This window comes from Mauremys mutica, chromosome 10 (assembly GCF_020497125.1).
Source record: "Mauremys mutica isolate MM-2020 ecotype Southern chromosome 10, ASM2049712v1, whole genome shotgun sequence".
Taxonomy (NCBI): domain Eukaryota; kingdom Metazoa; phylum Chordata; order Testudines; family Geoemydidae; genus Mauremys; species Mauremys mutica.
This window is the reverse complement of record NC_059081.1, coordinates 35,296,044-35,309,732: the sequence shown is the minus strand read 5'-3', so window position 1 is coordinate 35,309,732 and position 13,689 is coordinate 35,296,044. Positions and strand designations below refer to the sequence as shown.

The following is a 13,689-nucleotide window of genomic DNA, read 5'->3' as shown; positions in this document are numbered from 1 at the left end:
ACTGCTGAACTCCAGCTCAGCAAGAGGCGGCAGCAAAGTTGACGGGGGAGCTGCAGCAATCGACCCCGCACTGTGAGGACGAGAGGTAAGTCGAATTAAGATACGTCAACTTCAGCTACGCTATTCTCGTACTACTTGTAAATGGGCAGATAAGAAATATTATGTTCGTCTCAGGGACTCTGAATTTTTGTTTGCCCACACCTTGCCTAATTTCCTGGTGGTGGATGCTGTAAATGAGCAGGGTAAACAGCATTACTCAGGGTTCACCCCAATGATAAAAATCAGAAAAAGTTAAACTTTTTTGGCTGAAAGTCTTGCTCATCTGCAACCCTCCAATTTCGGATAATAAACTATAAGGTGATCATGGCCAAGTACAACTTCATGAACTACAATAAATTTGCAGCCTTTATTGAACATCTTTCACAGGAGCATAGAGACTCGTTCCACACCATCATCACAGAGTGTCAGTTATTAGCCAGAACCTCTCTTTAAGCTGCCTTAGGTGTTGCAGACAGCATCACCAAATCCATCTGCACAGAGGTTGTTATGCATAAGGCATCCTGGCTCCAGCTCTCGGGGTTCCCGAGGGAGGTTCAGAATACTGTTGAGGACCTCCCATTTGATGGTTGGAAACTCTTCTTGGGGGCCATGGATGAGTCCTTGCATGCACTGAAGGACTCCAGGGCCATGTTGAACTTTGAATAAATACACCCCTGTGAATAAGAGGAGATTTTGTATGTCTCAAACTACCCAGAGATCATACCTTGCCTAATTCACTGGCTTTCATTGAACCACTAAACCTGCTAGGAAGAGACAAAAATCCCAGAGAAAGAGAGCTACTAATCCTCCTTCAGCAAGTAATCAGTTATCACTGAAAAAACAATTTTGACAGGATAGTTGAGGGTTTGATTCCTCCTTTGCCTCTAGTTTACAAGATGCAACCTTTTGCCCACCTCTCCAATTTTGGAGACTGCCTTTCTCATTTGCAACCGATCTGATGGTGTATTACAACAAACACGTGGGTCACAACGCAGAGTAGATGGTCATCTCAGGAAACTGGTCTCTATATCAACTTGTGGGAACTCAGAGCTGTCAGGAACATCTGCCTTCAGTCTCTACCCCTCACCCAGGGGGTGAATCAGGGTCATGACAGTGTTGCTTGCATGTTCTGTATCAACAAACAGGGAGATGCAAGATCCCCCTCCCTATGCACTGAAGCTATAAAGTTGTGGAACTGCATTATAGCCCATCAGAATCAGATCTCAGCCATTTACCTTCTTACCAGCCGGCACTTCTCCCAGGACTCCGAATGGGAATTGGAGACTCAAATTCTTCACAGGATATTCGAAAAGTGGGGACTTCCAGAGGTGGAGCTATTTGCAACATTCAGCAATAAGTGTCCCCTGTTCTGCTCAAGAGGAGGCCTAGGTTGCCACTCTTTGGAACATGAGTTTCTGCTTCCCTGGACAAAGGTAGTCTTCTATGCATTCCCGCCAACATTGCTAATACTAAGAGCGATGAACAAGATCAGACAGGACAAAGATAGTTATTCTTATAGTACCGACTTGGCTGAGACCTCTTTGGTAACTTTACCTGCTTCATCTGCGTGTCCAACTGGCTTTCAAGCTTCCGACCATCCCTCATTTCCTGTCCCAAGATGCAGGTTTTGTGCTTCACTCCAACCTAGGAGTCCTCCATCTCCGAGCATGACTCTTAGATGATTCACAGGATTAGAATCCACCTACTCAACAGGAGTACGATGGATATTACTAAACATTAGCAGGAAGTCAGCTCAGATTACTTCAGACTGGTATCACTGTGTTGTACCTGAATACTCTTTGCTTTCAGCTATCTTGGTTTACCTGCTGGACCTGAAGACATCAAGGTTATCAGTTAGCTCTGTTAAGGTTCATCTGGCCAAGATATCAGCATTTCATTCCCCACTAGAAAGATTTTTTCATATTTGCTTACCCTATGTCCTCAAGCTTTATTAAGGGTTTTGGGAACCACTACCTCCAGGTTAAAGATCCTGTTCCTACTTGGGGTCTCAATCTAGTACTTAAATACTTCATCAGATTTCCATTTGAACCTCTGGCAACCTGCTCCTTGCTTCACTTACCTGTGAAGATGGCCTTTCTAGTAGCTATCAAGTTGGCCTGCAGGGTGGTGAAATTGTAGCTTGGATGGCAAACCCCCATCCTCGTCCTTTCCCATTTACAGTGTTCTTATAGATTTATAGATTCTAGGACTGGAAGGGATCTTCAGAGGTCATAGAGTCCAGTCCCCTGCCCTCATGGTAGGACCAAATACTGTCTAGACCATCCCTGATGGACATTTATCTAACCCAGCAGTCCCCAACCTTTTCGTCTGGTGGGCGTTGAATTTCAGCGACATTTCGGCGGATGCTCGACCGCTGGCCAGGACGCAGGAGCATTTAGATGCCCCTGTGGGCGCCATGGCACCTGCGGGCACAGCGTTGGGGATATCTACTCTTAAATATCTCCGGAGATGGAGATTCCACAACCTCCGTAGGCAATTTATTCCAGTGTTTAACCACTCTGATAGTTAAGAACTTTTTCCTAATGTCCAACCTAAACCTCCCTTGCTGCAGTTTAAGCCTATTGCTTCTTGTTCTATCCTTAGTGGCTAAGATGATCAAGTTTTCTCCCTCCTCCTTATGAGAGAGTTTTCAGGTATCTAAAAAGGTATCATGTTCCCTCTCAGTCTTCTCTTTTCCAAACTAAACAAACCCAATTCTTTCAGCCTTCCTTTATAGGTCATGTTCTCTAGACCTTTAATCATTCTTGTTGCTCTTCTCTGGACCCTCTCCAATTTCTCCACATCTTTCTTGAAATGCGATACCCAGAACTGGACACAATACTCCAGTTGAGGCCTAACCAGCACAGAGTAGAGCGGAAGAATGACTTCTTGTGTCTTGCTCACAACACACCTGTTAATGCATCCCAGAATCATGTTTGCTTTTTTTTTTTTCAACAGCATCACTCTGACTCATATTCAGCTTGTGGTCCACTATAACCCCTAGATCCCTTTCCGCCGTACTCCTTCCTAGACAGTCTCTTCCCATTCTGTATGTGTGAAACTGATTGTTCCTTCCTAAGTGGAGCACTTTGCATTTGTCTTTATTAAACTTCATCCTGTTTACCTCAGACCATTTCTCCAATTTGTCCTGATCATTTTGAATTATGACCCTATCCTCCAAAGCAGTTGCAATCCCTCCCAGTTCGGTATCATCCGCAAACTTAATAAGCGTACTTTCTATGCCAATATCTAAGTCGTTGATGAAGATATTGAACAGAGCCAGTCCCAAAACAGACCCCTGTGGAACCCCACTTATTATACCTTTCCAGTAGGATTGGCAACCATTTATAACTACTCTCTGAGAACGGTTATCCAGCCAGTTATGCACCCACCTTATAGTAGCCCCATATAAGTTGTATTTGCCTAGTTTATTGATAAGAATATCATGCGAGACCATATCAAATGCCTTACTAAAGTCTAGGTATACCACATCCACCGCTTCTCCCTTATCCACAAGACTTGTTATCCTATCAAAGAAAGGTATCAGATTAGTTTGACATGATTTGTTCTTTACAAATCCATGCTGGCTATTCCCTATCACCTTACCGCCTTCCAGGTGTTTGCAGATGATTTCCTTAATTACTTGCTCCATTATCTTCCCTGGCACAGAAGTTAAACTAACTGGTCTGTAGTTTCCTGGGTTGTTTTTATTTCCCTTTTTATAGATGGGCACTATATTTGCCCTTTTCCAGTCTTCTGGAATCTCTCCCGTCTCCCATGATTTTCCAAAGATAATAGCTAGAGGTTCAGATACCTCCTCTATTAGCTCCTTGAGTATTCTAGGATGCATTTCATCAGGCCCTGGTGACTTGCAGGCATCTAACTTTTCTAAGTGATTTTTAACTTGTTCGTTTTTTTATTTTATCTTATAAACCTACCCCCTTCCCATTAGCATTCACTGTTAGGCATTCCTTCAGACTTCTTGGTGAAGACCGAAACAAAGAACTCATTAAGCATCTCTGCCATTTCCAAGTTTCCTGTTACTGTTTCTCCCTCCTCATTGAGCATTGGGCCTCCCCTGTGCTTGGTCTTCCTCTTGCTTCTAATGTATTGATAAAAAGTCGTCTTGTTTCCCTTTATTCCACTAGCTAGTTTGAGCTCATTTTGTGCCTTTGCCTTTCTAATCTTGCCCCTGCATTCCTGTGTTGTTTGCCTATATTCATCCTTCGTAATTTGTCCTAGTTTCCATTTTTTATGAGACTCCTTTTTATTTTTTAGATCATGCAAGATCTCGTGGTTAAGCCAAGGTGGTCTTTTGCCACATTTTCTATCTTTTCTACCCAGTGGAATAGCTTGCTTCTGGGCCCTTAATAGTGTCCCTTTGAAAAACTGCTAACTCTCCTCAGTTGTTTTTCCCCTCAGTCTTGATTCCCATGGGACCTTACCTATCAACTCTCTGAGCTTACCAAAATCCGCCTTCCTGAAATCCATTCTCTCTATTTTGCTGTGCTCCCTTCTACCCTAAATTAGAATTGTGAACGCTCTGATTTCATGATCACTTTCACCCAAGCTGCCTTCCACTTTCAAATTCTCAACGAGTTCCTCCCTATTTGTTAAAATCAGATCTAGAACAGCTTCTCCCCTAGTAGCTTTTTCAACATTCTGAAATAAAAAGTTGTCTGCAATGCAGTCCAAAACTATTTTCCCAACATATATCTGGATCGTTGAAGTCCCCCATAACCACCAAATCTTGGGCTTTGGATGATTTTGTTAGTTGTTTAAAAAAAAGCCTCTTCCACCTGGTTAGGTGGCCTGTAGTAGACTCCTAGCATGACATCACCCTGGTTTTTTACTCTTTTTAGCCTAACCCAGAGATTCTCAACACTTCCCTCTCCTATGTCCATCTCCACCTCAGTCCAAGTGTGTACATTTTTAATATATAAGGCAAAAACACCTCCCTTTTTCTCCTGTCTATCCTTCCTGAGCAAGCTGTACCCATCCATACCAACATTCCAATCATGTATTATCCCACCAAGTTTCGGTGATGCCAACAATGTCATAGTTGTATTTATTTATTAGCTCTTCCAATTCTGCCTGCTTATTACCCATACTTCTTACATTTGTATATAGGCATCTAAGATACTGATTTGATCTTGCCTCCCAGTTTTGCCCTGACCCTCCTTTCTCTCTGCCATTATAGCCCATGCTCCCTCCTATTTCCGACCCACCTCCCAGGTTTCCATGTTCTCCACTTACCTGTGGGCTTTGCTCACCTGTCCCTGTCGAACCTAGTTTAAAGCCCTCCTCACTAGGTTAGCCAGTCTGTGTCCAAATAAGGTCTTGCCCCTCCTCGAAAGGTGAACGCCATCTCTGCCTAGCAGTCCTTCCTGGAATAGCATCCTGTGGTCGAGGAAGCCAAAGCCCTCCTGGCGACACCATCTTCGCAGCCAGGCATTCACCTCCACGATGCACCTGTCTCTGCCCAGGCATATTGCCTGTTCTTCAAGGACAGGTTCTCTTTGTGGCCTCACCCTAAATTCTTACCTAAAATGCTGTCAGATTTTCACCTTAACCAGTGCATTTATTTACCTGTATTTTTCACAAAACCAAGTAAATCTGAGTGTGAGACCTTCTTTAATACATTAGGTGTTACATGGGCCTTTTATCTAGATAGGAGCAAACAGTTTAGGAAATCACCTAGACGGTCTTCATAGCAGAGAGATCCATGGGTTCCCTGATCTCTACACAGAGACTTTCAAGGAGGATCTCTGGGTGTGTCACATGCTATGCAGCTGGTGCTCCCCCTTCCCCTCCCAAAAAGAATAATAGCACGCACTACCAGATTGTAGGCAACTTCCGCAACTTTATTCAAGAACATTCTGGTGTCTGATGTATGCAGAGCTGTACATGGGCCTCTGTGCATACTTTCACTAAACACTATGTCTTGATCTACACTGTCAGATCTGATACTGAGTTTGATAATTCTGTACTGTTTTCAGTCCTGGACTCAATTCTGAAATTCCCTCCTTCCTGTGGGGAATCACCTCAAGTAGAGCAACCATAGGGACACTATTAGAAGAAGTTACTCACCCTATGCAGTAGGCTGTAGGTTTTTTTTGAGATGTGTGTTTCTGCACAAGGTGAGTAACCTTTTCTTCTAGTGGACTTCTCACAAGCTTCGATTTTGGAACCCATTATGGTTCACTGTTTTTATTTGCAACTTGCATATGGCCTATAAATATAGTATTACTTTTGAATATACATTATGCTACTTATTATGTATGAATTAGTGGCTCAGCTTTGTGACTTAGTTCTTACAATTTAATTTTGATCAGATATTTTTTGCATATAATTTTTAAACTATGTAAATTAAAAATTCTTATCTCCAACTCAAAATTGGTAGCCGATTAAATACTGTTCAGGATATTTTTAAAGTTTCACTTAAGACAGTCAGTGAATCCAACTATTGGAATGTGTGTTTGGTCTCCTATTTTTTTTTTATTAAATAAAACCTACCTCCACACTCATAGGATGGTGGTTTCCCAAATTCAGTTCCCAATTTTGGACTGTGTTGATGGCATCTCAAAAAAAAAACAAAAAAAACCACTGTTTACAATGCACCCTCTTACAGGCTTCCCTTGTACTTGTTTTTTTTTTTTTTAATGATGTGGAATGATAGTTTTCTATGCAACCTAGAATACCATTGTTTTCATAATGTACGACTGTACCTTATATACAATAAATTGCTGCATCATTTGTTTCTGTAGGTGCAGTTCCTGAATCTCCTTATGTCTCAGGTTCAAATATTTTTAAGTGAACTGTATATTAGAGAGGAACTACAGTGTCTGTAAAAACTACATTTATCAACTTAAAACACAACCTGCCTAAATCTGTAGATTATTATCTTTGTGACTTCTGCAGTGGCCAGTGTGGCTGACCCGAAGGTCGCCCAAGCAGCTGGCCTCAGGTGGCCCAAGGGACAGCCGCACTTGCTGCTGCTGGAGTGGCCCCACAGCCAGCCGCACTGGCCTCTGCTCGGGGGGCGCCCGGAGCAGCCGCTGCTCAGCGCTGCCCGGGTGGCCGGAGCAGCCTCCCAGCAGCGGCTCCCTGAGATGCACCCTCCACCCCCACCCCAAGATTTAGTCATAGGTATTTTTAGTAAGTCATGGACAGGTAACGGGGCCGTGAATTTTTGTTTATTTCCCGTGACCTGTCCATGACTTTTACTAAAAATACCCATGACTAAATCATAGCCTTACACATTAGTCATCTTATTGCCCATTTGCTTATGTAAGATAGCTTTATAGAAAACGTTCTGAAATCTAGATTTTCTTATGGCTCTTTTGGAAATTACTCATCATAGACTTTATTTCTGGGCTCTGACCTCTTCCCCCAAACAGAGATATTTGGGCTGTGCCTCTTTTCCTGCAAATATCAGATTAGTCCCCATGTCATTATGGATCTTGGCTATTCCTTGTGTGCTTTTACTAGCTTCTCTGCCTGCAGAGATACAAACAATAGCATTTCAGCTTTCCTGTCTTATCCAATGCAGGCCAGACTTTTAAAGCTTTCTTTGGGGCAGCAGCATGTAGAATATTCCTCACGTTGTTTTTCTTAGGGGACAAGAATTTTCAGATATCTATATCCCCATCAAGGCCAACTCATCAAGCTCCTTTCTGTTGGCTTTCTACTCCCCCATCATGTTATAGCTGACAAAATGGGATAGGTAAAAGACAAAATGATGCTTCATCTCTGAAGAAACATTCTCAACAGCCATAGAACTACTTTTCAGTTCTGTTGGTAGAGAATTTGAGGTGAGTACAGAAGAGATGTGGCCAAATCCTGGTGCCTCAGAGACAAATGTTAACTGCCTCTGATATTCGCTACAAGTGGCACAGTCCAAATATGTTGATTGAGGGAGAAGTGAGTTCCACCAAGAACATAATCATCTAAACAAGTTTTCCATTCTTGTTCTCGTATCTTTTTATTTAGTTTTGTGTCCTCACCTAATATAACTAAACTATCAAAAGAGTGGTTTCTATCAAAATAGTGATTCATAGCCCACTGTGAGAAGTCATGAAGGATGATATGGCAACTTAAATTAATATGGGTTACCACTATAGATTCTTTAGAATGTAAATCTTCTTTCCTGTGTGTAAATATAGCTGGTGATAATTTATTTAATTTTAAAATGCCTTCAGAACTCATTTTAGAGCTCTACCTAACTTGTCTGTTTCAGAGCGGTGTTTTGGAGACAACTTAGCAAACAGTTATTCCAACTTTTTTTCTTTTAAGTAAACTTGACCATTGGAATATTTTCAACTTGAATGTGATGGTTTATTCTTTATTTAATTTTAAGTATAATATGTCATGGGTATTTGCACTGCTTACAGGATACAAGCTGGCATTTAATTACTTGAAAGGAAAGAGATACGTAGAAGCAATTGATATTTGTCATAAGGTAGGCCTTTAATTTATATTTTAACTGTTTGCACTACTATAACTTCCTTTTAAGTACTGAGTTATTTCTGTATTTTTCAGATTCAGGAATTACAAATTATGTAGCATTTGGCTTTGGAAATTGTTTAATTTCATAAATTTGGTAGATGTTCAGGCTACTTGGTTTAGTTCAGCCTGTTGTATCCTAAATTCCTCAGATCATCAAGGAATAACTGAGAAAGTAGCTGTCTTCAGTGTTCCCTCTAATTTTTCTCACCCGTGTGTGGAATGAATTTTGTTATGTGCACCAACATGGAGATGATTGACCCACATCACCTCCATATTGATGTACATGACAAAATTCATAGGGCGAGGGGTTTGGAGTGTGGGAGGGGGAGCCCATGGCTGGAGCAGAGGGTTGGAGTGCAGGGCGGGGTGAGGACTTTGACTGGGGTGCGGGCTCTTGGCTGGGGCCAGAGATGAGCGGCTCAGGGCTGGGGCAGAGAGTTAGGGTGTGGGGGGTTGAGGACTCTGGCTGGAGGTGACGGGTTTTGGGTGCAGGCTGCCCTGGCCGTGCTGGGGCTGGGTTGGGTCCGGGGGAGGGGCGCCTCACCCACAGCAGGGCCAGGCTGGGTTGGGGCCTGGGGTGGGGTGCCTCTTCCCCAGCCACGGGAGGTCCAGGCCAGGCTGGTTTGGGGCCGGGGCACCTTTCCCCCAGCCGCAGCAGGTCTAGGCTGGGTTGGGGCCACGGGAGCGCCGTCTCTTCACCAGCCACAGCAGGTCCAGGCCAGGCTGGGTTGGGGCACATCTCCCCCAGCGGTGGCAGGTACAGGGCTTGGCTGGGATGGGGCCAGGAGAGGGGCACCTCTTCCCCGGTTGCGGCAGGTCTGTGGCTGAGCTGGGTTGTGTCTAGGGTTGGTGGAGAGTAATCTCTCCTTGCCGCAGGCCTGAGTGCCTGCACGGCGCTTAATGGGCTGCTGCGCGATTGCACAGCTTAGAGGGAACTTAGGCTGTCTCCCATGGTATATCAGAGCCAAGCAAAAGTATCCTCCTCCATCCTGTGGTTGCAACTTGGTAGACCATATAGAAGTATAACTTAAGTTAATGAAATTTGAGAGCAGAATTTCAATGTTAATGTCACATTGAAAGACTAGTAGAAGAGTAACTTTTCAGTAGTGTCTCTGTAAAATAAATTTTATATGACCACAATAACCTTTTGAAATTTGGTGTAAATTAATATTTATTAACCGTTCTATTTAACTGTTCCAGTATATTGTGGCTGACTCAAACATTCTCAATCTGAAGGGTGAAAGGGATGAGGTTGAAAGTTGAGGAAAAAAATGTATATTTGAATATTACGTAGATCACCTGTTGTTAATGATGTTTATAATGGTCATGCCTAAGCATCATTCAAGAATGGGGCCTTATTGTTCTAGGCACTGAACAGATTAGCAGACAGTCCATGCCCCAAGAGGTTAAACTGTTAAGACACACACAGGACTGAGGAAAGGAATATAGCAGAGAAGCCAAGTGAACAGTGTCTGCAAAGCTCATGTTAAAGCCATGTTTTTTGTTTATATGGGGGGAGGTTAATTAGGAAGGGATGAGCTAAATGGAAAGAAAAGTGAAGGGAGGGGATATTAAAAGCAAGGATGTGAGGGGGACAGTGCAGTGGAGAAGAGGGAAAGGGGCTGGTGTGGAGTGAAGCTGAGATGGTGTGTGTGAGAGAGCAGTGGGATGGGCTAGATGCCCTAAGAACAATCCTGTCCAAGACCCTAGGTACATACTTGAGTGGCTAGCCTGTACTGCCACAGCCATGCTTCTATTTTTAGCATGTTGGCTCGATCAGAGCCAGCACAGGTATGTTTTCTCAAACTGGAAATTACACCTTCCAGCTCCAGAGCAGACCTATCCTATTGGAAGGCAGAGAGGGAGGGGGTTGGAGCAAACAGCCAATCAGCACAGAGCAAAGAAAGTCCAGTCAAAACTAGGAAGTTCTCTGAATGTCTGATGGTCCCTGTTTGGCTGCTTCTGCAGGTGCTCCTAATGGCTGGAATCACTGGCTAGTTTCTCCCTGCAATTTTCCCCCAAGTCCACGTGGTTGGTGGAAGGGACAAGATTGTCTTTATGATACAGCTATTTATGACATTTGTACATCTGCTGTGATGAAATATTTTATGTATTTATAAGCAAAATCATCAAACTGTTACCGATTTATTAGAAGGCTTAAAATGAAGCTCAAAATGATGACGGAAATAACTGATGAGAGTACTTGTTCGTTTTAGGCTGCTTTATAACTGGTTTTAAACTGTGTTTATTGTTTGCCTTTAACAGGTCCTAAAAGCACACCCAAACTACCCAAAGATCAGAAAGGAGATACTTGACAAGGCCCGTGCATCTTTAAGGACTTGAACCTTATTTGTATGGATCGCTGAATTTTTATCCAATTTTGGAAATTATGTATTGGATATTACAATGAAGAAATGGCCATTCAGTATGTAAATATTATAAATACTGTACACATCATCTAGATCTCGTATATAGTTATCCTTCAAGGAGAGGAGAGATTCTTTCTTCAGAGCTGTGGATTTACCTTTTCTCCAGTAGAGGAGGCTTTTGTACATCAGGATTTGATAAACTAAAAAAGAAATAATGTGTACAGGGCCATCCCTAGCTATTCTGGGGCCCTATGTAACACTCCCGCGGGGGTGGGGGGAGGGAGAGCAGACTTGGGGGGCAGAGGGGAACCACCCCCCAGCACTCACCGGCAGCGCGGCTGGGGCCGGGTCGCTGCACTTCCCGCCACCGGTGAGTGCAGGCCCAGCCCTTCTGCAGCCCTCAATGGTGGGAAGAGGTGGGGTGGGGGCAGAGCAGGGGATGGGAAGAGGCGGGGCAGGGGCTGGAGCAGCACTCAGCTGCACAGGGCACCAGGAAATTTGGTGCCCGAACTTTCCTGGCGCCCTGTGCAGCTGCGTACTTTGCGTATGGGTAAGGATGGCCCTGTGCGTGTGTGTATGAATTACAATTTTATACTAGACAGGAAACTGACAATCTTGCAGTCCCTGTTCCACAACAGAAAGAAATACTACTTTGCTGTGTGAAGAAGAGACATCTGAAAATACAAATAGCTACAGTGAAGGCCACATGAGTTTATGTAGTACTGATTGAGTGCACTTCTCACAAATGGATTCACCCACAACTAGAATATTCATCTGTCTTCTGCTAGTGATGATTTACTAACTATCAAAGTTTCAAATATAATTTGAAAATGTTTTTGGAAGATAACAGACATGTATCCCAAACTATACACTGTAAATAACTTGTATTTAAAAAAAATCAGAATGTTTAAAATAAAATAGACTAACCCTCTATACTTCCTGAGCATATAGCAATCTCTGATCAGAGAAAAGGCAGGGAAGAAATGGAACAAGAAGTTTCCTGTCTTAAGTGCTGTCATTTGTGGCACAGCATTTTAAACTCAGTGTAATTTTTCCTCCTCCTCTGGAGGTCACTGTTTTTGTTCATCACAAAAGACAACAACCTGTCCTTAATTCTCCTTTAATGATTACTTACGATTTCTCAGTTCCAGCAAATTGACTTAATTAACTATCTCAATGTAAGCTTTATTTATACTGTTGCTACAGAGATATTTGTAAATTAGGTTTTATTTTTACATTCACTTTTAACTGAGCTATATGGGTAAAGTGGGAAAGCAGTAGATTTATATTTTTAATATGGTTTTAAATGAAAATGACCTAATTGAGATTTAGCATTTAGTAACAGATTAATTTTTTTTTAATATTTGGTAAAGCTATTTAAATAATTGATTTTTAAAAGGCTAGGAAAATCAGTATTCCCAGTTGTGAGAAATATTTGTAACACTCTAAAGTATTTCATTTTGAAATACTTCTGTTTTTGAATGTCCATCCATTGATGTAGTATATCCATGTATAACTAATAGTTATGTGTGTATAACAAATTATGGTTTGTCTCATTTAATCTATAAATGTTTTGCAGAGAGAGTGAGTTTTGGGTATAGCAATCAAAGATTTTGTACTCAGTACACAAGATACTGGCTGTCCTATAAGAACAGTTTCATCCCACAAATGGGGAAGATTGACTAATGAGTGGGTTCTGAATGCTTTTCTCTTGACTGGTATAATATCTTACTCTACAGAAATTGTTACACTACAGCATTATGTCTTCAAATAGCACATTGTGTTTATCTTTCTCAAAAAAGCTATTTTGGCAAGAAAAGAGAACTTTTAAAAACAGTAATTAACTTCCTAAAATAGCTAATTTCAGTTTCCTGAAGTAATTCTGGCTGCTTATGTTGACATTTTGTAAGGTCCGTAAAAAGACATGACACTTGAAAATGTCTGTTAAGGATGTGTAGCCTACATAAAGGAAACAACTTAAAAATCATATCTGACATAGCTACCAGTAATTGGGTACGATATCCAGGTTGACTTTTTTTAAACTAACAGGGACCATATCAAGGCATTTTGCAGTAAAATCTGTGGGTGAGGGACAGAACACAAGAAATTGAAATGTTAACTTTGCGTAGTTTCCTCTGACAGTTCTTGTTGAAGGGACTGTTTGGGAGGGCTGCAGAGGAAGGGAAGTATGCAGCTTCTAAATCCTGTAGATCCTGGGTGAAGAAAAGCTGCTGTCTTGTGGAGGAATTGGCCCCTGATGTCATTTGTGAATGATTATTTTGCCCAGCTGGAACAATATTGACTGCCACACAAATCTTGTATCTACTGTGCTCTGAGATGTGTTTTATGGTGCAGTATGTCTACTCCTGGCCTTGTCTTCACTAGCAAAAGTGAGATCTATAATTCACTAATGCAGCTCTACTGGTGGTAGCAGTGGTTAAAGATGTTGTATTAAGTGGGACTTGGGCATTGTTACTAGTGTGTTGTATAACAGTAGGGTTAGACGACATGGTAAAGGCGTATAAGCAGGCCTGCACACTCTACAGCTTCCACTGTTGGTACCACCATCAGAACTAATGAATCACAGGTCCTATTTTTGGTAGTGTAGACACAGCCCCTGACTCACTGAAGGGGAGCCACAGATTCACCCACTTTCTCACACCCAACTCACTTCTGCCAGCCTCAGCCTGCCTCCATTTGTATTAATGGGAGCTGGATCAACACTTGGTTTTTAAGTCAAAAGTGAAAACTGAATGGGCTATTTCATGATGCT

At 42.4% G+C, this 13,689-nt stretch overlaps 1 protein-coding gene across 2 annotated transcripts in view; it reads left to right on the top strand.

Moving 5' to 3' along the window:
* The window catches only part of TTC21B (tetratricopeptide repeat domain 21B), an 82,904-nt gene extending 71,728 nt beyond the window's left edge, over positions 1 to 11,176 (top strand). For both annotated transcript variants that reach the window (XM_045033068.1, XM_045033067.1), the window contains 2 exons: positions 8,433 to 8,500; positions 10,813 to 11,176. In XM_045033068.1, the coding sequence (XP_044889003.1) occupies positions 8,433 to 8,500; positions 10,813 to 10,890 (146 nt within the window). In that variant the 3' untranslated portion in view covers positions 10,891 to 11,176. The remainder of the gene's footprint in view (positions 1 to 8,432; positions 8,501 to 10,812) is intronic.
* The last annotated feature ends 2,513 nt before the right edge of the window (positions 11,177 to 13,689 follow it).